At 45.9% G+C, this 23,887-nt stretch overlaps 1 protein-coding gene across 1 annotated transcript in view; it reads right to left on the minus strand.

Moving 5' to 3' along the window:
- The window catches only part of FREM3 (FRAS1 related extracellular matrix 3), a 275,102-nt gene that overhangs the window by 144,660 nt on the left and 106,555 nt on the right, over positions 1 to 23,887 (minus strand). Inside the window, exon 3 of the mRNA XM_069631210.1 lies at positions 10,559 to 10,705. Coding sequence (XP_069487311.1) covers positions 10,559 to 10,705 — 147 coding nt within the window. The remainder of the gene's footprint in view (positions 1 to 10,558; positions 10,706 to 23,887) is intronic.

Here is a 23,887-nt window from a genome sequence, read left to right on the forward strand (position 1 = left end):
CACAGTTAGGAGATGTACATCCTTTGCTTTTTTGAGGAAACCTGACTCAACGAAGGCCATACTCCTCTTGGGTAACCCAAACAGCAAACTATAGCAGTCCAAAATAACGGAATGTCCAATCAAGGGTCAATAAAATATATATAATTTAATTAAACAGACAATATACAATAACTAAATCGAAATAATTGATAACAATGGAAAATGTGTAGTACAAAATGTAAGTTTGAAATGCAATAAAAATAGTAACCCCTCAAAAACATATTCTTTTTCCATGTGTTTAATACAAATTGGGGGTTGAAAAAGCCTCCTGAATTATCACGCCTATTGCCCCACGCACTTTTACTTTTCGGCCCACTATATCCCTCATGTAAGCTACTTTCGGCCCTCTGTCAAAATCAGTTGTGCTCTCCTGGTCTAAAGGATTGCCCAGAGCAATTGGAACATGTTTAAGATACATTTGAAACCTTCCAGCCATCATCTTTTTGTTTTGATTTGTCACCCTGAGTGGGACGGGTATGCCCAGACTTGGGCCTCTTGCCTACTGGGCCTAGAGACCCAAGCTACTCCTCACTGATGATGTTCAAGGAGGACGAAACATGTCTGGGGATGCTTGTGGTCTTGTGCAGAAGGGATGTGATCTAACCGGTAGGGTTGGATTACCGCTTTGGGGGTGGGGCCAAGTCTGATTTGCAAATGGCCTTTCCCTTTTCTGTAAAGGCTTGGCAGGTGAAGAACAATGGTCTGGAGGGTTGCACAGAGCAATAGCCAGAGGTTTAAGATTAATTTTAAACCTTCCAGCCATCCCTTCTTTGTTTTGCTTTGTCACCATGAAAACCATCACTGCCATCAAACCCTGCATATGCAACCCAGCCAGCGCTTGTGACAGTGGTTCCTGACATAAGTCCTCCACCTCATCTCTTAGGCAGAGGACCCATCCTTTGGCAGGTTCACCAGTCCCAGGTCAGTGCAAAACACTGCAATGATTAATTGAAGTTCCCGTGTCAGAATCAGGTGGGACTTCACCTGGTTGAGGAGGAATCCATGAAATGACAGGATCCTGCAAATCCTGCTGACATCCTGTCCGGCTTCCACCAGGTAAGGTGCCTGGACTAGCCAATTTTTTTTTTAGATAGGATAAATCACACTACTCTCCTTGTGTAGGAGACCCCCAAGAGGAACAAACACCTTGCTGAAAACCCTGAGTGCATAATGAAGGCTGAAAGGCAATACTTGAAACTGGAAGTTATATTGTCCTTATGCAAAATGGAGCTATTGGAATAAGAATGGGTGCATGGGAACATGAAGGTAGGTGTCCAGAGAATCTAGGGATGTCAACCAATTCCATTTGGTCACCAGAGTGATGATCCTTTGGTAGGTCCTCATTTTGAAAGGAATCTTCTGGACAAATTGGTTGACTTCCCTCAGATTTGATGACTAAACAAAAGCCTTGGAGAACTAAGAATACATAGGATTAGCATCCAAAGCTTTCCTCGTCTGTGGGGATCATCCTCATGGCCTCCTTTTCAAGTAAAGACAACATTTCCACAGCAGGGACAGTCTATTCTCTGGAGCTTTCAGAGTTGAAGTGACTACAGCCGTGGTTGCCATTGGAGTTACCAGAAGCTTGATGCAATAATCCTTGTGCATAATGTCCCCAACACAACGGTCAGTCACATTGTTCTCCCAAACATACCAAAAACAATCATAGGCTGGCTCCTACTGAGGGGGAAAGGCATAGCCAGGAGCACTGGCTTGCAGATGTAGGGTTCACATCTGGCTTCAGAGGTGGTGACATTTACCCTTTAAGAAAGGTTTGCCTCCCCATGCCCTTTTCTCTGTATCTAAAGTGATTGGGCTGATCTCTCCATTCCTTCTGAGACTGATGATGGGATATGCAATTCAAGATGCCCGCATGTTTGTGCTGTTTGTGGATGCAGCACACTTTGCCCTCTAATAAAGGAGTATCCCTGAGTACAAGCGCTTTCCCACAATAAGCTTATGACACAAATTAAGTAAACAGGATTGTATTTCCAATATCATCCAAAGACATTTGCTTGGAAAATTGTGGGTAAGTAGCAGTGTGTGCGTAGTTTGAATATTCAATTTTTAGAAAACACAGAACTTGTTTCAAAATCAATTCATGGAATTATAGGGCTTTTCCCTTTGTCAATATAAACTTGCAAAGGAAAAAAGAAAAAATCATAACTCTATGCCAATTGCATGGCCATCAGTTTTGGATTCTTCCTCAATATTAATGCGTGGCCATGAGTGGCCACAACGCCTTCTCACAAATGGTAAATTGTGGACCTTGGACAGGCCTCAATGCCTTCTTTGATATGTATGGAGTGAAACATCATAATGTCCAGTGGTGTAGCACATTTAGTAGTAGAATGATCTGCCATTAGGAAAACACTCCTTATGCTAGTATCTCTTCTGTCATTGGTATTCATTGGTATTCTTATATACTTTGTCCTCTAGCTCGACCCAAAACAATTTTTGTCCTTGAAACAGCAAATGCAGTGCGACCGATTGATGGGGGTTGTTGGTTTCAAATTTGCAGACATGAAGATATTTTCTGGCCCTGACAGAGGTACCCATAGTTAGGGCAGCAGCCCTGACCCCATCATAAGCCAAGTCTGACAAACGTTCTGCTTGTAGGTGCAGCCTACTCCCACCTCCATCTTCTCATACAGATTCTTGAAGCCTTCCAGAAAGGGGTTGGCTGTATAGAAACCATAGATCCCTCTGCAGAGGGAAAGGTGATCCCTGGCAAAGTTCTTATTTAGGGCAGCATCGACCCTCCAATCTGTTATAGCATGTACTGCAGCTTCCTCAGCTGACTTTGAGGGCCTCCCAGGTAAGCCGGCTAAAAGAGAGTCCACTTCAATAGATGGAAGGAGCGAGCACTCTTCCCCAAGGATTAAACCTTATTCACGAAGTGGGGGATAGATGGTCTTTTGGGGTCTGTGGAGTTTAAATTCAGCCCCAAGACCCAAATGAACTGCCCTTGCATAATGAACTGCCCTTGCATTGGGCCCAACATTTCAGAAATATTGAGAGCACACTGTTGGCTGGCAGACTGAAAAAAGGCAGCATGCAGATTACAAATGCCAACACCAGTGTTGTCAGGGAAATGAAGGAAACAAAATTAAACAGTTCCGGTGTGCGAATGACTAAGCCTGATTCCTGAAAGTGCAGCTTTGCTAACACAGAGAGCTAACATGGAGAAATGTGTTCATTTTGCAGCTTGGAAGAAATGAACATTTTAAATAGGAAACTCCATTGACAGAAGTAATTTGAGGGCCCACTTTAATGAAGGTGGTGACTTTTTATCATATGGAAAAATACTGACACAAGCAGCACAATGAAAAATGAAGAGAAAGGTCTTATATTTACTGTGAGATGTAAAGCAGATTTAATGTATAAAAATACAGAATATAAAAGCATCATGTATTTGGATGTTCCTAGGAATTGAGCTAAAGCTCATGTGCTGGTAATTTTCCCAAGCTGAGAAGTATCACGCTGGCCAATCCTCACCTGTCTCTAATGCTGCACACGCTTTGTTGCAGCAGCCACTCACAACACACTAACATGACATGATTCCACTTGCAACATCCTGTGGTTGGTCCGAGGCGGAGCTACCCGATATGGTCAGACCAATGAGATCACCTGTCCCATATCAAAAATATACCTATTCATACTGTTCACCCAATCCTGTCTCATCTTAAGTTCAGGAATGTATCTTTTGTTTGTGATGTCATTGTGTGATAAACCCCCATTACCAGCCTGTAATGAGTTGAGAGTCCATTGGAATATTCAGATATCGGTGTGCCTATCCCTGATTTTTTTAACCTGTTAGTAAAGCAGTAATTGTGTCACATTTCTGGAATCCTCCGTTTCTTGGGCGTGGGGAATTCCCCAGAGCCCGACCTCTGGCTTTTTTCTCAACTTCAAGACCTTTACCCATCAGATTTAAAGGCCAAGCAGTGACCTTCCCCCTACACTTACAGGACATTTGGGAATTCCCTTGAAGCTGAGAAGACCTAGAAAGGGAGAAGAATGTCTACATGACCAAAGTTTATTGGGGTGATGGAATAACATCACTGAATAAACAATGACCCAGCTAAAGGATGTGAACTCTAAATAATCCCCCAATATTCAAGTCATTTTGTGGTGATGCACCAACAGAGTATCATATGAGTAAGGGGGTAGAGCTGTCCCTTCTGCTCCAGCAAGATAAGAACACTGATGGGCAATAAGCCCTGGGAGAAAGAATAATGAATTACTTGATTGCAGGCCAAACCAACAAAGATGCAGATGGCCCAGACCTGCATCTACTTATGACGAAAAAGATATGTACTGTTTATTGAACTCATATTATGCATGCAATTAGAATTCTCATAGAATTATATGGCAAAATCATAGTTTGTTTAATTACTTGAGAACCGTGGCACCTACAAAAATGGTTCAAATATGCCCAGAAAGCCTATGAAAAGCATAATAATGCCACTCTCATAATAATTCGACCTTGGGACAAGAGTTACAAGCTACAATATGAATATAGCTTCCCAGAAAAACTCATGGAGCCAAGAGTCGGAAAGATGGTAGCCTAATAGATACCTGTATATAAAATTTAATGATGATAATTGTTATACTTTTTGAAGAAATTGCAAAAATCTGCAATTTGCACCTGCATTCACGTGAGCTATGAGAAACCGTGCATTACATTTGGCATGATCAGACCAATTCAAAAATATATAGTTTGTGACTCTTATTTGTAAATTGAAAAAAGTCTGCCTGTTTTGTGCAGAGCACCTCTCGTTGGTCCTTTTTATTCTTGAGCTTCCTTTAGTTTCTCCTCCAACTCCTTCTCCCATTCATTTTATTCTCTGTTGTGTCATAGCTGCCTTAATTGCTATAACCTGACCCCTTAGCACTGCCTTAAATGCGTCCCATATAATCTTGGGTGTTGAGTCTGGGGTATCATTTTTCACAAAGTATTGTTTTATCATTTCCTCTATTAACTCAACTTGTACCTGGTCATGCAACATTCCCGTTGGAAATTTCCATTTCCACAAACCCCTCCGGGAATGTCCCAATGTTAACGTCATTTACTCGGAGCATGGTCCGACAATGATATAGATCCCACCTCAACTTTTTTAACTTTACCCACCAGGCCTGTAGAAGCCCATGTGTAATCTATCCTAGAGAGGGATGAATAAATATATGAGAAATAAGTAAAGCCCTGTGACTGACCCTCTACTGCTTGTTATACATCATGAAGGGCCATTGTGGTCATTTTGTTCTTAAGAGCCTTGTACGGGCCATGGTATGTTGTGTGGGTTTATTGCTCCAATCTATTTGCAGTTTTCACGCCATGTTGAAATCCCCTGCCAAGATGATATCCCCTTTAGCAAATTCTTCCAGTCTCGATAGCACCCACCTTAAGAAACCAGCTTGCCCCGAATTTGGGGCATATATCAAGGCCAGCGTAATGCTATGAGATTCCAACAAGACATTCATAAACACAGATCTCCCCTCCTGATCCTCCTGAGTCTCAAGAGCCCATCCCCTCCAACCTATCGTGCAATGCTATCATGACTCCGGATTTCTTTTCCCCAGAGTTCGCCTGGTACAACTGAGAAAACCCCCTGATCTTCAATTTTCCTTTATCTGTTTTACATATATGCGTTTCTTGAAACATAATAGTATCTGGGTTTTCATTTTGCAACCACCCTTCTATTTTCTTTCTCTTGACTGGGGTGTTAAGTCCCCTTTCATTAAACGATACTATTTTAAAGGGCTACCCATTCATTGTGATCCTTGGGTTTCCCCTAGCTCTTAATCATATTGCTTTCTCTCTGACCCCTCCCTTCAGCCCCCCAATTCCCTCAACCAACTTATAACACCCACAACTTTAACCCTCTTCGCTTCCCTTCCCTGAGGAAGGCCCAGGTTCCTAGGAACGACTAGACGTATCGTCCACCTCACCTGGCCCTCAATTTTACCCAGAGAAACATTGTGGGGAATACTAAACCCCACTTAGGATTCCAATCTCTACCTCCCCTTCCTGGCCCCTTGGGCCATGTTCTTCATTATAATGTGTTGAAGTCTTACCCCCAACTCCTGGGGTTAACATGATGCCTGCTTCCTCTTTCCAGAGCCCCCTCTGCCCCGTAGTCCATCTGCATGGGTCCGCCTCTGCTTTCAAGACTTGCTCCCCTCTTTGACTTTAGTCAGAACTTGTTTCCACTCCCACGGTTTCTTATTCCCTCTTTCTCTTCTCGGCTGTAATCCACGAGGGTCTGCTCCTTCTTCCTGTAAGTTCAAAATCTGTTCTCCTTCCTCACTTGTTGTAATCCTATGTTGATGACCCGCCCATGAAAAAGAAGGCCAAAAGGAAATGTCCATTTATATTGGATCTGTTTTTGTGCCGAGAATTTCACTACCGGGTCTATCTCCGTTCTTGAAGTGTAGTTTGTGCCAAGTCTTGGTATAGCTGGACTTCCTCTATGTTGATTTATGCCTGTCCTGCTGTCCTAGCCTTCTTCATGATCTGTTCCTTCTGGCTAAACAATGCTACTGTCACCAGGACATCCCTTGGGTTTGAGCCCAGTTCTACTACCATCAGTGGACCTACCCGATGTATACGGTCCAACTGAACCAGATTTTCAGGACTGTTTGCGAAGATGTCTGTAAAGAGCTGATGGACCATTCCCTTCAAGTTTTTGTCCTCAACCATCTCCGCAAGATTCTTTATTCTTATATTTGATTGTTGCGATCGGTCTCCAAGTCCTCACAATGAATCTCTAAATTATGTGATAGGCGAGATAGGTGTTCCAGAGCTTCATCGTGTTTTGGACAACCTTTTCCAATGTACCCAATCTTCTCTTCGAGCTTAGCTACATCCGTTTTCAGTTCCTGCACCGATTTCCTCTTGCAAGATCTCAAACTGCGTTTCAAAGGAGGCCATAAATTGGTCCTGAAATTCCTTGAACCAGATCTGCATATCTTCGTTTCATAATGCCATCTCCCCTTCTTCCTTGTCTCCTGCCGTTTCTGGATTTTGAGTGGTCCCCCTGATTTTTGACAGGAAGATGTCTCCATACTTCACAGCTGTTTTATGCTCGCCTCTTGTCTCTTCTGGGGGTTCTTCTGAGCGGTCACCGCTTCCTTCCCCCTTGTTTTGGAGATAAGGATGCTTCAAGATGCTCCCTTGCTTGCAGCAAATCCAACTGACACAATTGTTCTTTGTTAGTACTGGGGGTCATCACCATATTTCATCCCAACATTTCCTCTCTAGCTGCCCTGATGCAATGTTCTGGGGGTTCCCTCAATGTTGCCTCCCCTTCACCCACCTTTATCCTTGCTCTTCTGGGGACCTGTTATTTCCTGTGGTGTTATTGAGAATTTCTAGAGGGCAAACCTGCCCCTCTGACCTTACTGGGCTACACACGCCACTGCGACGACTCCTACACCCCTGGTGTGCTCTTGGGGATTGCAGCCCTCCCCAGGCTTCTCCCCAGACCGTTCTTCCTCTAACTCCCTATTGTCCCACCTCCTCCTCCTCTCCTACGGGCTCCCAGACTCACTGGGCTGATTCTCTGGACTGGCTTCACATGCCATTCCCGAGTGGCTGGAACAGCTCCCTTGCCTCTTCCATCCCCTTGTTTGTTGTGCGGGGCCTTTCTTCCTAAATGGAGTGCTGGCTTGTTATTCCGTTTTCAGCGGTTTCCCCGCCTCAAAGCTCAGCTGATATCTGCTTTCCTTTGTTTTCGCCGCATTCCTCTCCTAAACTTGGTTGGGTGGATCCACGCCGTCCCTCCTTCTCCTGGCTTTGGAGCTCCGTCTTCCTCTGCGGTGTTCTAGCCTGTCCCTCACTGCTACGGACACTTCTTTCTGCTTCTCTGCGTTCCCTTACTCACACGGGTTTCTGCTTAACCTCTTCTTTTTCTTTTGGAACTGCAAAATTACCAATCGTTTTTTTCTTTTTTCCACGTTGCCTTTTAAATGCTTCATTTGCGGCCCGGTGGGAAAGGAGACACTCACGAACGTCCTCCTCCACCGGCCGCCATCTTGGAATCCTCATTTTTTTTCTTAATGATAAGGATAAGGTGAACCCCTTTCCTTGGCCCCTCCTCAAATTGTTGGACCAAAGAATCCTCCTCATCTGTTGCAGGTGGACTTTAAACTTCTTACACTAGGCACTTCATTTAATAACTTTGTCAACAATTTTGTATAACTTTGTTGACAATTTTGTGACCCAAAAGTCTCCCTACTGGGCTTCCTTTCCTCCTCCAAATAGAGAGAGAGGATGAAGAAGACAACATTCGAAGGTGAGTTTTTTAGGCCTCTGCCCCTTCTTCTTTGAGGCCCCCCCCATTTTTTAAACGTTTTTTCTATGGAACCTTCGCATACGGTCATCAGGACTGGAGTGGTTCTTTTGCCTCGGAGGGGGTTCTCTGTTTCAGATGTGTACGAGGAAGGTTTATGGTCTTTTCAACGAAAACATTTCATCGAAAAGGAAATCCATCGAAGGAAATGCATCGAATGTAAATGCATCGGACAAGGAAGTTCCCTGCTGCTTTCGTTTGTGACTGTGATTTCCCATGTTTGCTGCACACACTTACTCAACCACACATACTTTCCCACTGAAGGCATGGGGCGACAAAAACAAAGTGCGGCATCCCATGGCCCTCCTCTATATCTAAGAGAGTGGTGCATGAAAATGCATAATGATGCCCACAGGTGCAAGGTTATATGGGCCCTACCAATAGTTAATCCTCTGTTGCTCGAGGGGGTCAGCCTTGGGCTGGTAGAGCTGTGAGTATGATTGCTAACTCTCTGCCCTGCAGTACATGGGGCAACCTGGCCTGTTCATTCGCACCATCAGTCTGCCCTCCACCCTCTGCTTGAGTGATGTCCACTCCCTCAAAACGGAAAAGCAATAGGTAAATGTCAGCACCATGAAAACCTGCAGAAGGAGCATAATTCCAGCTCCTCCAATATTTTTCTCCAGAGAACATCGACTACACCTGCCTACACGCTCCAGCCCACAGCCACACCTTAACTATGCCTCCAGCCTTCCATTTATGAATGGGGAAAACAAAACTAGATTCATACTCGTTTTGCTCAACATTAGTCTATAATGATTAATATGTTGCCAGCTTGATTCATTATGTGATTTGTGTTCTTTTAAACCCATTACTAAAAAAGCAGCATGCCATTTTAACTATGGTGATTCAAACATGATCACATATCAGAATCAAGAAAAGCTAGTTAAGTATGTGATCAATTGCCTAAGTTGCAGACTGGTATCCAATCCGGCCAGCACCACTTAACCAAAGTGTGTGGTCCGGGGCAGTCAATTAATGTCACTGTGTATTATCTGACAAAATTGTGAGTCCCTATAAGTAATGCAGTTTACGTTGGATGCTATTAAGTAAATGTTGTTCATGGTTTACTAGACTCTAGTGTATCATTGGCAATGCCAACAATTATGGTTTGTGAATAACGACCATGTTTTTTTAAAATTTGGAATGCATTCAACATACAAATAAATATTTGTTGTTTCCTAATGTGTGGGTTACCCTGAGGACCTGGGTGACAGTTGCTGTTGGTGATAGGCCCCCAAAATGGTAGAGGTGTGCTCTACGGGGACACTTTACACTACATTGTAGTTGGAGGTGTTGCAATACACGAATAGCCACAAAAAACCTATTTATGGTTTCTATTGGCTAAAGCGAGGCTATTGGCCCTAGTTATATTTTCCGTTGATAGTGCGGTCATAAAACATAGATAATGGAGCAGCAATAAAGGCTTTTGCAGCTGTGCAATCTAGGCAAGTGGGGTGGGTATAATCCTTTGCAGCCTCTGAACATTCCTGGCGTGTAGAGTGCTGAAGAGGAGAGAGGAGAAGGTTGAAAGCATACAGGGTGGTTAATATATGTTGGCCATTAACACCCAGTATGGGCCGAAGAACATGGCATTATAGTTCTTTGCACCCTGGGGTGCTAAGGGTAAGGTAACTATGGGAAAACATACAGTGTGGCAAGCTCACACCTCATGGACTCGGATTATGAAGAAAAAAAAACATGACCTCCATGCAAACTGATGTCTAGGCTCCAGGTACGGCCCCTCTTTCATGTCTATGGCGTGAGTGGCAACATTCTGACAAGACGCCGGGAGATGGCCGTTAAATATGTGGTCTGCGGGGAGCAGAAGCAGAAATAGGCGAGGAGGTGCACGGTTTGAGGCTGGCAGCGAGAAGGAGCGGTGACGTGTGGGGGGTTCAGGGGCAGGCAGCCAAATGGATCACTGGGGACTGGACGAGGTTCCATCCAGACGCTTCTGACGGGGGTTTACATCTGTGCGTAAAGCCCATGTTTCTGAGAAGCTTATTGGATGGCATGCATTCCCTGGGTGCTAATAATATATTAAGTTGCCCGGCATTCCCCTTCCATTTTGGGGGTTTCATGCCAAAGCCCGATCCCACCAATCGCATTTGTGAAATTGCCCGCCATGATGGATGCCCATATAAAACAATGCATGTACTCACTGATGAAGGACGTCTCCCCCAGGTAGCCTCTACGCTTCAGCGTCACTTCCAGGAACTTGGAGTCCTCGTCCACCAGGTAGTAGTCCTTCTCCAGGGAAATCCAGGCCCAGTTCAGGCGGAAGGGCTGGCTTTTCAGCTTGTTTCCTCCTGTAGTGGCAGGAAAAGAGCAAACCGCTAATCACAATTTGGGCTGAGACCTATATTTCTTTTGTATAAAGCGATGCCTTTTTTTACACAGCAGTCATAGCAACAGAAAGGAATAGAACAGTAAGAAGTCAACTCCCATATTAGAACTGGGGCATCCTACCTGCCCCAAAACTAGCATTGTCTGCAAGACCGAAAAGGGCGGCCTGCAGTATTACCCGTAGGGATTGAAGTGGAAAGCCGAGGGGAGAACCATCAGACATGGCAGCACTTGCGATGGAGCAAACAAAAAAAAGAATATAATGAGAACAGTGAGGAAGTCAATAAAGGCCCGGACAGAGAAGATAACTGATGGTGAGAGCCCTGCATAAGGGAAGGCTTTAACTGAAGGCTGCGGCATGCAGAGCAGAAGAGCATCACAAGCAAACACCACAAAGCCAGGAGTGAATGAGCATCGACGTCCGCTACAATGCAGACCACAGACAGGAGAACCACTAACCCCAGGGGACTCCCGAGGAATGGGGCTTCAGTGGCGCCAGTCTAGAGCTTCATTAAGTCCCTTAGGGAAAGAAGCAACAGATACAAACAACCATTGACAAAGGAGACAGATGTGGCTGCAGTACAGTGCAAGCCATATGTGGTTGCAATCACACGGGTAAGGGTGGTAGAGTCAACACATGTAGACTCAGAAAGAAAATGCAGAGGACATACACAGGGCGAGCCCGGGGGAAGAAGCACAGCGAAGAATACAAGGGTGGAAAGATGAGGGACACAATACAGGAACACAGAAGGGGGCAGGCACTTTCAGGGTCACATGGCTAAGTGCCATCACCATGCAGGTCTGTGTCCAGGCACAGGCTTCAGGGGGCGAGGTGCATTATACCCATGCACTGTCACCACGACCTCAGGTCCTGCCATCAAACACCCAGTTATTTCCACAACATGCTGGAGATTGACATCAGAGGTACAGCAGCTCACAAAATGTGCCAATGAATGGTGCCACACGCCCACCAGGGGGGGGGCCGGGATTCAGAAGTGGCCCTTGAAATAATGTTCAAAGAGGCACCATTTTAAACATGTTCAGCAAGCCCAACCATTTTCCTATGAAAATATTTGAAAAGAAAATATGTTACCACATAAAAGAGGCCAAGGGTGCAGAGTCCTACCAGAAAATGTCCAGGGTTCCCTATACGCCAGTCCACCCCAGAAACCCACGTACCAACATGCAGGTTCTACCAGCAAATGGCCAGTTATTCTACGAAAATAAGGTATTGGTATCCTCTATGTCAGGCAATCCTATTATAAGAACAGGTGGCCTCGTTATAGCTCATGCATTCATATAAAATCCACATAATCTCCCCTTTATTTAGTAGAGGTTGACAAGTCACAAGACAGTAAATTACCTTTGTGATGCTTCCAAGTGAGGAGGGTTACCGTGAGTCAATGGTTAAACTGCGTCCACATAAGGGGGTAAGATCAGGCGTCAAAGTGGGGGGAGGAACTAAAGCACCCAACGTTCCCTTAATTTTCGGGGCAACCCATAATTGTTCCCTTATTTCATGTGACCCACAACACCTTCCAGGATGGCAACTATTTTTGTCATCCCCAATGGGGACACGAAACCTGAGCCCTGCTGATATGAAGTCAGTGCCCCATTGCACTGCGCTGTCTCGCAGGTGTTGGAAACATTATTTATTTCAATCTTTGCATGGGATACAAAACCCATTCCCAAGCAGCCAAAACACCCAGCGTGATCGCTATCTGCGTATGAATGGCTGTAGGCTCAGACTTGTTAGTGGGCAATGGGCGGGATGCGTCTGTGACTGACCATGTTCTTTAAGAGTGTGAACGGAGGAGTGTGAAGGGGAGGCTGCATGAAGGTGCATGCTGAGTGGGACAAGGGGTCAAGTCCTAATAATACAAGTGAGGGGGCTCATAAAGAAAAGCAGTGGGATGTGACGTCGCCAGAAATTAGCATATCAAGATGAAATAAGCACATTTTATTAAATTGGATTTGCATAACCACCCGAATTCCACAGGATGAAAGGCATTTGCCTTTCATAAAATCAACACACACACAAAACCAAGAGAATATATTTTCTTCTAATATTGTTTTTGAAAACGTTAAAAGGTGTGCATGTTTTAAACTCCAAGAACCAATACAAATGTTTGCCCTGGAACTTGCAGTACCATGATGGGACATTTCACCTTTAGTCTGTCGTTTTTCATCAGGTTATGTAGAGCAGTGGTGAAGTGTCTGGTCGACAAACGTGACGACTGTGGTTCGATCGCGAGGTCGGCTTTAATTAATTTAATTAATACATTCAAGAAAGACTTCCAATGTGTCTGATTTTAGCTGGGGGGACTGAGTCCACCCTCTGAAAAATGTGGGTGGACTCCATCCACCAGTGTGTACTCTCGACTTGAGCCCTGACAATGACACACTAATGGATGTCATTTAAATGCCCTGTCTTTCATTGTGTTTTCTTCAGTTTTACTGGAACTGTTAAAACACAATGTTGCAGGGTGGAGTGGAGGTAAGGAAGGACCCAAATATGGGGTTTGAACAGGGGAAGGGGGTGACAGTGAGTATGTGGGGAGTGGGCAGAAAAGGGTGTGCGGGGCAGGGGGAACATATTCCACTTCTTTTTTTTTACACTTCGACCACTGGGTAAGGTGAGGGTCTGCAGGGGGGGGAGTAATGCATGCAGTCTAAATAGATCCTCCCAGAGACGTTGAAGTATTGCTTTGCCTCATAAAGACCCAACTTCCTCTAAACAGCTGTTCCTTTCCAGCACGCCTGCCCCAATGTCCCCAGGGTTCTGCGGCAGATCAGGGCATGATACCCGCTTGGTCTATTCGAGAAAGTGGGTGGAGTGACCAAACCCTGGGAGATGCTCTGGTTGGGAAAAGGAGATAAGAACTGAGCCTCGAGGGAAGAGGGTGTAGTTGTACTTTTGGAGGGAGAGGGCTGATTGAAGACGAGTGGGGTGATTGATAGAAGAATCCTGAGACAGGCGATTAGGACCCATGAAATCCTCTGGCAGAGGGCCTCCTCGTCCTCATGCTGTGAAAAGACAGACACTCATGGCATGGACCGCACTGCCCTCATAGATCCACCCGCATTATCCGAGACAGAGCCTCTAGGGGGACTCAGGCCCCAGGGGAGTCAGAGGACTAAGACTGGACTCATGACAGTCTTCTGGAATGCAAGAAAAACCCTCCAAGTGTTATTGCCCTAGGCCAGTCCACTCTGGGTCTCTCCCACGCACCCACATGTAGCTGTGCTTCACTCGGCTTCTTCCACTGCATGCATGCTCTGGTTCTTCCACAGGGACTGAATGTGCCAGGGCCTACAGGCCTTTCTCAAGGCCAGTCCGCTTAGATCCGTCATGGATCTGGGCGTGGCTAGGCTATGCTTGCCCGACGTATACTCCCGTATACTCAGTTAGTGAGATATACCATAGAGGTATGGAAATAAGGCAAGCTTGTCCTCCAGAAGGTCGAGGCATATCTCAACCAGAGATAGAAAGGACCTATGCCGTGGAACAATGTTGTTGTGTGTGTGTTTGCGTGTGTGTGTTATGTCTTAAGGTTTTCACATGAAAACAAGAAGTAAGGATGTTTGGGATTTAAAGTACATCACTGGCTATAATTGCTACTATCTTCCTAATAGAAAGGGTGGATGTTGTCAGACAAATCTCAAAGGTGTTCAACAATCGCCAGGACCTCCACACCTCATTTGTAGTCGGCACACCAGCAGGAACTAGGGCTGGCATAGACTGCATTGACTCTGTAGGAGATACCTTACACGCAGGGCTAACTATTGCTAGGCAGATAGCTGTAGGAATAACTTTTGAATAATTATCCTTCTGTCATTTGTGTGATGTAAAACTTGGGTATAGACAGGAGGCGACCACCTTCTGACTCCAATTTGTTGTTCAACAATCAGAGACAGACACTGCTGCTTGCCAGTGATGAGCTTTGCCAGTAATGGTGGCTTGATGGAGTGCTGCAAGTGGCTGGATGGCGTGGAAGCACAGGGGGATGTTTCTTTCTACTGAACATTGCAGTGGCGATGTTCTGTTATTTAATTCACAATAGGAATTACATTGTTTTGGTGTTGGCCACCCAGTCAGCCATATTGCTCACAAGGCAAGTCAAGCACATTATAATAACACACCTGAAGAAGGACAAACTGTATTTGTCATTGTTAGGCATATCTGTTTTAGGATGACAAAGTCCCATTTGAAGCGAATTTGCCTGAATAGTATGACGTCATTTTGCATCTTTTCCTAGAATTGCTTAATGTCGGCGATCTTCTGCAAAAGTGTGTGAATTAGGGTGAAAAGAGTTAGCAGGACCTGTGTAGGGTGATGGTGCTTGTAGTAAATGTGTGAATTCCATTTCCCATTATTGTGAATGCTTGTTTGCCAGGTCTGTTTCTCTCCATAACATTAAAACGAATTGCTTCTCAAACAGGGGTGTCTGTGATTGCTGAGCGTCTTTCACAAAAACCTGACAAAACGAGGAATCAAAGAAATAATGCAATTCCTGCCTTTCACCCTGACATTTTCTAACAACAATACAGAGTGGTGGCCAAAGGTGACAGGCCAGAGACAAATGTGTGTGTCAGCCATATGTCCTATGTTTCAATTTAAGGGGGATGTCTGGCTGCGGAGTCAAGAGGTTTTGGGGTGGTCCTTGTGGGTGCTTTTACTTTGTGGGGGATGTGTAGGTGTGGTGTTATATATGTGGGGCGTAGATTGATGCCTATGCTGGGGGTAGGAATAGTGGGCATAGGAACAATATGCATTTGGGGGTGCAGATTGACGGCTGTACAGGGAGTAGGAATAGTGGGCGTAGGTGCAATTTGCGTTGGCGGGCACGGATTTGTAACACTACTGGGACTGTGAATGGTTGGAATAAGTGATAGTGATGCTGATTACTTGTGAGTAATCCTCCTGCAGTATTGCATTGTTTTTGCTGCATCTATTGACACAGTTCACAATGCGCGCAAAACCGTCTATTTCAGTGGGTCCTTGGTTTGCACTGGGGCATCTTGTGGGCGTGTCTGGTGCAAACCTGTTTCCTTTGCACGGTAGGTCCCTGCTTGCACTTATTCCTGTAAATCTCCACATCGCGTGTTGCATTTGCGCCACACAATCTTAGCGCAGGTGCACTTTTGCGCAAACTTAATGCTTCTTTCTATGAATTGGGCCCAGTATCTGTTCATGGAACCCAAGGCTGGCAATTTGCATAAAAGCAAAGAGCAATTTGGGAACATAAGAATGGCCACAATTTTACATTTTGAACATGTCTCTGATAGTGATTCAGCAAGAAACCCGTTTGAGTGAGGAATGGAAGTTGGACTCTGCTCTTTTCATTGGTCACAATACTTCTGATGCATAGACTTCTAGTGGGCGTTTCCCAGGCATCGGGATGGAACAGAGCTCCAGCAAGACAGACTTTGGGAGTTCTGTTCCGGCCCATTTCCTGCTCTCTATCCGACAGGCCCACGGGGAGAGCTATTGGACTAACGACCCCGGGCACATTGCTGCTGCAAGCAGCTGCCCGACCCAGCTTATGCATGGCCTTTTCCACCCGCTGAGCCATCCAGGCAATTTATTTTGAACCCAAGGTGCACTTTAAAATCCAGCGCCTCGTTAACCCGGGCACCTGGTCCTGAAATATGTCCCCTTTCAGGCTCGTTTGATTAGTTTGCTGTAGTCCATCAGTCAGTGGTGGGTAGCCCTCGGCCAGGGGGCGTGTGTTTATAGTTTTACTGTACCCGAAGCACCCGCACGGGAGATGGCAGGCAGTCGCACCCTGCTGAGGGTAATCTGTTATGCGATAAGGATCTTGGCAGCTCCTTCATCCCGTGACCCCGACAATCAGCTTTCCGATCAGGCCCGAAATAGGCTGGGAGGGTGAAGGGGGACAGTGGGGAGACTAATGTGGGGTTCTGCCCGGGCAAGCCAAGCCAAACACACCCCATCCAGCCTTCCGGCATCAGCAAACACTTGGCCCCAATGGCGCTCTCCCGGCCGCGATCACAGCATCTTCTCAGGCTGGGGAGTATAGCGTCACCCTCTGACCTCAGCACACCTCGAATCTCGCAGTTCCCAAGGATGGGGTCATTTCATCGCTCCTCTGTCTGCTTGTGCAGTGTTTAGCTGCTAACTCCTACTCATTGCATCTTCTTTATATCCCCTTTCTTGGACCCTGGTTGGCTCCTGGGCCTTGCCTGTAGGAACACTTTTAATGCCACTCACAGGCCACTCTCCACTCTCCTTTCGTGGCGGACATAAGCTTGTGTCACACCCTTGTCTCTCTCCCTTTCATTTCCCCTCAAGAGTCGACCCATTCCATCATCCTCCAGGTCTCTGACTGTTGTGCCTACCCCTATCTCTCCTCTTGGTACAGCCCCCGGGCCCCATGTAACTCTCTCGCTGTCCTTTTTTAATCGCTCTCTCTGCTGATAGGAATCTGCGTATTTCATTCGTGTGTTCCCTTTCAACAGCTCTCAAACAGAGCCATGAACTTTCCACATAGCTGTGCAATCAATTAAACCTGCCTGCCGGCTGACCCCATTGCTGGAACTGATAGTGTGAGAAGGTGCTGTAACCATGGCAACCTGATCAAGCATCCAGCGCCTGGACTGCTCTGACCCCCTTCATATCAATACTTTAAAGCATCTTCTTATCTCTGATCTAAGGTCACCCATGACTCATCTCCTCACAGTAGGTTTCTAGCTCGGCCCTAGTTTCTTTCCCCACCTCAGCTCCTGTTAGCCCTCTCCTGCCCTCTTCAAATCATTTGCACTCTTCCCCTGTTCAGACGTTCTTCCACCTCCTACTTTCTTAGTTCGTTTGCCTCCTCTTCTCCTGCACTCACACACCCTCAGACCCCCTCACAGCACCCATCTACATGCATGATCAACATGGGGAGCCAACTGCTTCCTCTTGGCCAAATGTACACACGAATTTTAACCTTTCGGACAATTTCCCCAAACCTTGGACCTCTGTCCCTCGAGGGCGTTCACCAAAAGCACTTTCAGGCCATACCAATGGAATAAAGGTGCTTTACAAATGACACAGTTTCCTGTCAATTCTGTAATTTGCACATCCTTGCCTGCTTTTCTCCTCTGCACCCGTAGGTGGCTCGTACATGGCGTCTGTATGTTAAATGCCCTATGCCACGTTTCGTGCCTTGTCGTGCCGTGGTCGAGCACAAGAACCAACGTTTCCACTTTCCCAGAATAGGTGAATGGCAGCGAGGGATGCTTTGCCATTGGTTCTCATAGGCCTGCATCGAGCATTGTGAAATGCAGGGCAAAAGCCCGCCATGTTGTCACCCGAGGCACCCACCCCTTTCCACAGCTCCGCATCACCCCGTGACTTGGGTACCAATCCCCCCCCCCCTTGCTGCATGCAGTGGGGGTGGGGGGGGGGCACAGGACATGTTCGTCCTATGATACTGTATTCAGACGATCCAGTTCTGGAAGTCGATCTGTGTTCCGAGGGTGGCAGACTGGCAGTTGCAAGCTTTTGGCGCATCAGCACAGGGCAAACTATCATGTGTAGGAGGTAAGAAACCTGTGCCCCGTTTCCAGAGCCTTGGGTTGAAAGTGTACATCTGAATAATGTGCCAGCAGCAACCCTGTGATGCCATGTGATGCCATGCTTTAGAGCCAAATCTCTATGGTGAAGATTCATGCATGCGTGTACTATAAGATTTGCGATCACTGCAACCGCCGTGCAGTAAGGATCTCATCTCTTTTTACAGAATGCTTCCTACTGGATTCTGGCTACTTTTAAACAGTACCATAAACGGGGTGATTTTATCCCCAATTTAATGGCATTCAATTGATCAACACTGGAAGGATGAAGGTCTGTTCCAGCCCTGCCAGGATGTGAACCCGTGTCCTGCTATCTAAACCCAGATGTTTGGGGCTAGTGTTTAACTCACTGAACCGTGTTACCATTCTGGATAAGGTGTTTATCATTCAATCCCCCACATCACCAGTGCTGCTGCACCAGAGAACACATTAAAGATAGTCACTTCGCCTGTGATGTACAACCTGCCCAATAGGCAGCATGCTATAGTATTTAGTGTACAAAGTCAAGGATGAACTGCAGGCCCTGGGCCTAAGCCACAGAGTTTAAAAAAGCATTGGCAAGTGGCTTTTATATACACATAGGAAGAGTATTTGCCAAGCTTTACCATAATGATACTAACTGGCAATGAAAGATAACAGCTTGAAAATGGTGTGCACGCCTGGGCATATGAACGCGCTGCCATCTAATACCTTGTACACACGTCACAACTCCTGGCTTTGTCAAAAAACTTGTTTTTAACAGGACTTCAGTGAAGGGCAAGCATACCACTTATACCACTTATAAATAAAGTGGCTGTAGACCAGGTTAAGATATTTTTAATACACCAGTATTGTGTTTACAGCATCAATTAAACCACGAACTGTCAGAATACTGCTTTGAATAAACACTGGCAGTAATTTTGAGTGCAGAGTTTGAGTTTAGGGCTTAATAAAGTTAGCTCAAAAGAGATCCCAGGAGGGTAGGTTTTCAGCGGGGAGGGGTCGGAAGTGGGTTGGAATGGCCACAGGGATTAGCATGGCCATGCAAAAACAAAGAGGTGATGGCTGGAAGGTTTAGAATGAATCTTAACCACTGGCATTGCTCTGGGCAACCCTCCAGACCACCGTCCTTCGCCTGCCAAGCCATTACAGAAGGGGAAAGACCTTATGCAAATCAGGCTTGGCCCCACCACAAAAGGGGCAGTCCAGCCCGAACTGCTAGGCCACATCCCTTCTGCACGAGACCACAAGCATCCCCACACATGTTTCAGCCTTGTTGGGGCTCATCAGTGAGGAGTAGCTTGGGTCTCTAGGCCCAGCAGGCACGGGACTCACGTCACGGGACCACGACTGGCCATGGTCAGTCAAGCTGGGTAATTAATTAAACAGCACCTACAAGCATGGTGTCCCTCTTCATATGCCATCTCGGCTTAGCTGTACGCCAATTCATTTATGTCGCCTTATAGCCAAAACTAAGAAAGACTTCAAATTATATTGTACCGTGCGTTAGCATAACGAGTCCAGGCTGAACGGCAAGCCCTTGGCCTAAGCCACATTGTGTCAAAAACGACCTCAAATGCTTTTGTACCAGTGCATTACAGAAAAGAGCCATGGCTAAAACGCAGGCCCTTGCCCTAAGCCACATAGTGTCAAAAAAGGTCCCCCTGCTTTAGCAGGGAGCCACGGCTGAACTGCAGGCCCTGGGTCTAAGCCACACATGTTGTTTTCTATTGAAAAGCTGCAGGTTTCCATACTCTATTTTCTCTGTTGACTGGTGACATGGTGCTTTTGGGGGTTGAAAAGAGCATTCAGACACACAGACGAAAGTGAGGTGCAATTGCCTGAGAGGAACGAGGCAGATGTCTCATGGGGAAGAGTTTGTACTTTTATGTCTCTTATTTTTGTTTTCCAATACTACTTATGCACATCGGGGTTTCCACTTACCTCACTAATGCACATGGGAGTCCAACTTACCTCGCTAATGCACATGGGGTTCCCACTTGCCTCGCTAACACATAATATGGGCCTCCCGTTTACCTCGCTAATGCACATCAGGGTTGCCACTTGCCTCGCTAATACATATGAGGCTGCCAATTACCTCACTAATGCATAGGGAGTTCCCTCTTGCCCCCCAAAGCATGAGGGGTTCCCACTTGTCTCACTGATGCACATGGGGCTCCCACTTGCTTTGTTAATGCATGTGGGGTTCCCATATGCGTCGCTAATATACATGGATAGAGCCTATAGGGTATGCAGTCTTAATAACGAAAAATAAATAACGACAAACTTTTTTAGTGACACCTAAATAACGAAAAAAAAGGTTGCATTTAAGATACTTGCAGCAAAGCTGTAGCTCATGCTAATCACACTGGCAGTATGTCCGGTCAGGCAAGTTCCTTTGATGGCATTGTCCCAAGGCCCCTTTGTAAAGAAGACATCCTGCCCGATCCCTGGTGAAGCCCCGACTGAAAGCGCCTAGCGGCGGCCGCAACACTGGCCCTCTCATCTCTCTCCTGCTTTCATGTTCTCCTAATCTGAAGTCGATCTGTCGCTCTGTTAGCGAGCATGTCAAGTGTAGTCAGATCTCAGGAGTGAGGATTTAGGATTACCAGCGGGCAGCACAAGGCTTCGTCTATTCTAGCAGCTGCCTTAACCCACTGCCAGGGCTGGCAAAGTGCCAGTCCTCATTGTCACTAAAAGCACAGCGAGGTCTCTGCCAGGATTCACAAATTGTTCTCCTCTGCAGCGGAGCTTGCGGGCGACTGACCACTCTGTATCGCTTACCGGACACTTTATGTTATGCTAAAAAATCTTTTATACTGCGCCCCTTGCCACCATAGTGGTTTCACAGTGCCAAGGCTTGCCCAAATAGTGGAGCACTGTGGCCCTGACCGGCGAGAACCAGACGGTATTCTGTGGTGGAAAGGCAAAAAGATAAAGGTGATAAAAGAAGCAGGAGTACACAAACAAATGGAAAGGCACAAGGTGGTGGGTGGCGGGTGGTGAATATTTTTACTGGAGGGACGTACATATTTGTCCCTGATGTGGCCTGAGCCACCAAACGTAGCAAGGTAGCACACACCACTCAAGAGGGGTTTGGGGGGTTCTCCCCCCGAGAATGTTTTTTCACTAATGGGTGAAAATGGTGTATTTTAGAGCACACCTTTGAGAAAAATTAGGTAAAAAGCCAGTTTGCAATTGGGTTTTGAAGGGTAACTAATGAAAAAAATCCATAGATGCAAGTCACCAACAGTGCACAAGAGCTTTTCTTCGACACATTTTCATGATGCCTTTTCATGCTTGCTTTACCAAAGATGCCCAATACAAAATGTCATACCAGAATAAGAAATGGCTAGACAGATTGCATTAAAATGCAAGTCTAGCTACATAATAACACTTATCATGCTTGCTTTATCAACCATGGCAGTAAAAAATGTCATGCCTGCTCCATGGTGTGCCAGCGCCTTGCGGTCAGACACAATCACAATAATGATGATTATGTGTGATTGCGAGGTGCTGGGGGGCACTGGTGTAAGGCATGTTTTTTTTACTGTCCATTTATCATACCTACCCAGTAAAAAAAGGACAAGCCTGTCCCCTGGGTCCCGAGCTCCTCACACATGGACACAATCAATCTGGTTATGTGTGTATGCAAGGCACCAGATAATCTATGATAGATGTCCAGTCAAATAATACCAACCCTATCCCCTGCGCCCCACAGCTCCTCAGACAGAGAGCTTATTTTGACCGGTGGGGAGGGCATTTGTCCAACAAAGGCATTCTTAAAATGCCTTTGTTGTACTAACCTCCTACCCCCACTTACCAAAATCATCTTGGACCAACACACACACACACACACACACACACACACACACACACACACACACACACACCAAGCACTCGCTGTCTCATTCACAGCCACAAGCACCCATCATGCACTCACTCATAATACAAGCATACATGCATCCATACACATATTGAAATAATAAACATACAAAACATACACATTTACACAACATACACACATAGCCTACACACGGCAAGCACTCTTCCATTCACACTAACATCCATCATGTACTCACTAAAAACACAAGCATACACACATCCATTTACATATTTAAATATTAAACATACAAACACACACATTTACGCAACATACACGCAGCAAGCACTCTCTGTTCCTTCCATGCACTCACTCAAAACACAAGCATACACGCATCCATACACACATTTAAATAAATAAATGAACATACAAACACACACATTTAGACAACATACGCACTGCAAGCACTCTTTCATTCACACAAGCACCCATCATGCACTCTCATAACATAAGCATACACACATCCATGCACATACTTAAATAATAAACAAATGAGCATACAAACACATATTACACAACACATATGCAGCAAATACTCTGTTTCATTCACAAGAGCATCCATCATGCACTCACTCATGCACGCATCCATACACATATTTAAATACTAAATAAACAAACATACAAACACACACATTTACGCAACATACACACAGAAAGCACTTACCCCAACATCCATCATTGTACATTCACCTAACAACACAAGCATGCACGCATCCATACGCATAATTTAAATTTAAAAAAAGGAACATAAGTGTACCTTTTGCCACTGGTCCGGCCCCCTGCAAGCATGAACAGGAATCAAGAGGTTTCCTGGTTCCTGCACATGCATTCAAGGGGCCTGAGCGTGGGTCCGGAGACGCCCCACTTCAGTCTGCTCTGTCTGCACATGTGAGGAGGTGAGGGAGCGCCCCCTTGCACATACAGACGTGCAGTTTCCCAGCCATCATTTCAAATGAGCCATGCAAGTCTGGAGAAGAAAACGCCCCTACCCTTGCATGGCTCATTGATCATGCATGGCTGGGGAAATTTAATTGTGAAAGGGAAATTGTGTTTCCCTTTCACAGTTAAGAACACTCCCTCAGCTGAAAAAAACAGCTGAGGGAGTGCTCGTATTTTACTAGACTGGCTCCTACATAATGGGTGAGAGGGAGCCAAGACCTGGTGGGTCAAGGCCCCCCGCCTATTATGGACGAGCCGCCCTGGGTGGGGGGGCCAAAGGGAGGGTGTGTGCGTGTGGTAGTAGGGGTGCATGTTTAACCATTGGCTGTTGATCAAATTAATGTTCACCGGAAAGAAATTGACTAAAACACACCCTGATCCCGAACATTTTTCCGTGGGGGTAGTTTCTAGTACAGTGATTTTGTGCTACTAGAAATAGCGCATTGTTGTGTGACGAATTTGAGATGTATATAAGCAAGGGCCGAAGGTTTGCTACGCATATTAAAAACTCTGCCTAAAGTAGACGCTGGATTGCATACCTCTTGCTGTGAGCCGTTCACATGCAGGCAAGCCTCTGTCTAACTACAAGTACCAGAATTCCAAGAAAAACCGAAACTGACTGTCCTTCTTACGCATGTCCATTGGAAGCTTGAGAGCTCTTAACTTTCTCTGAGCATTGAAAATCATTCCAAAATGGCAGTTTGGGAAGCAATGATATGGTAAAAGGGTATTTTAAGTTAGACCTGGAAAAGCCAGAAGGAAA

Source organism: Ambystoma mexicanum, chromosome 6q, assembly GCF_040938575.1.
Source record: "Ambystoma mexicanum isolate Mex_15411 chromosome 6q, UKY_AmexF1_1, whole genome shotgun sequence".
Lineage (NCBI taxonomy): Eukaryota > Metazoa > Chordata > Amphibia > Caudata > Ambystomatidae > Ambystoma > Ambystoma mexicanum.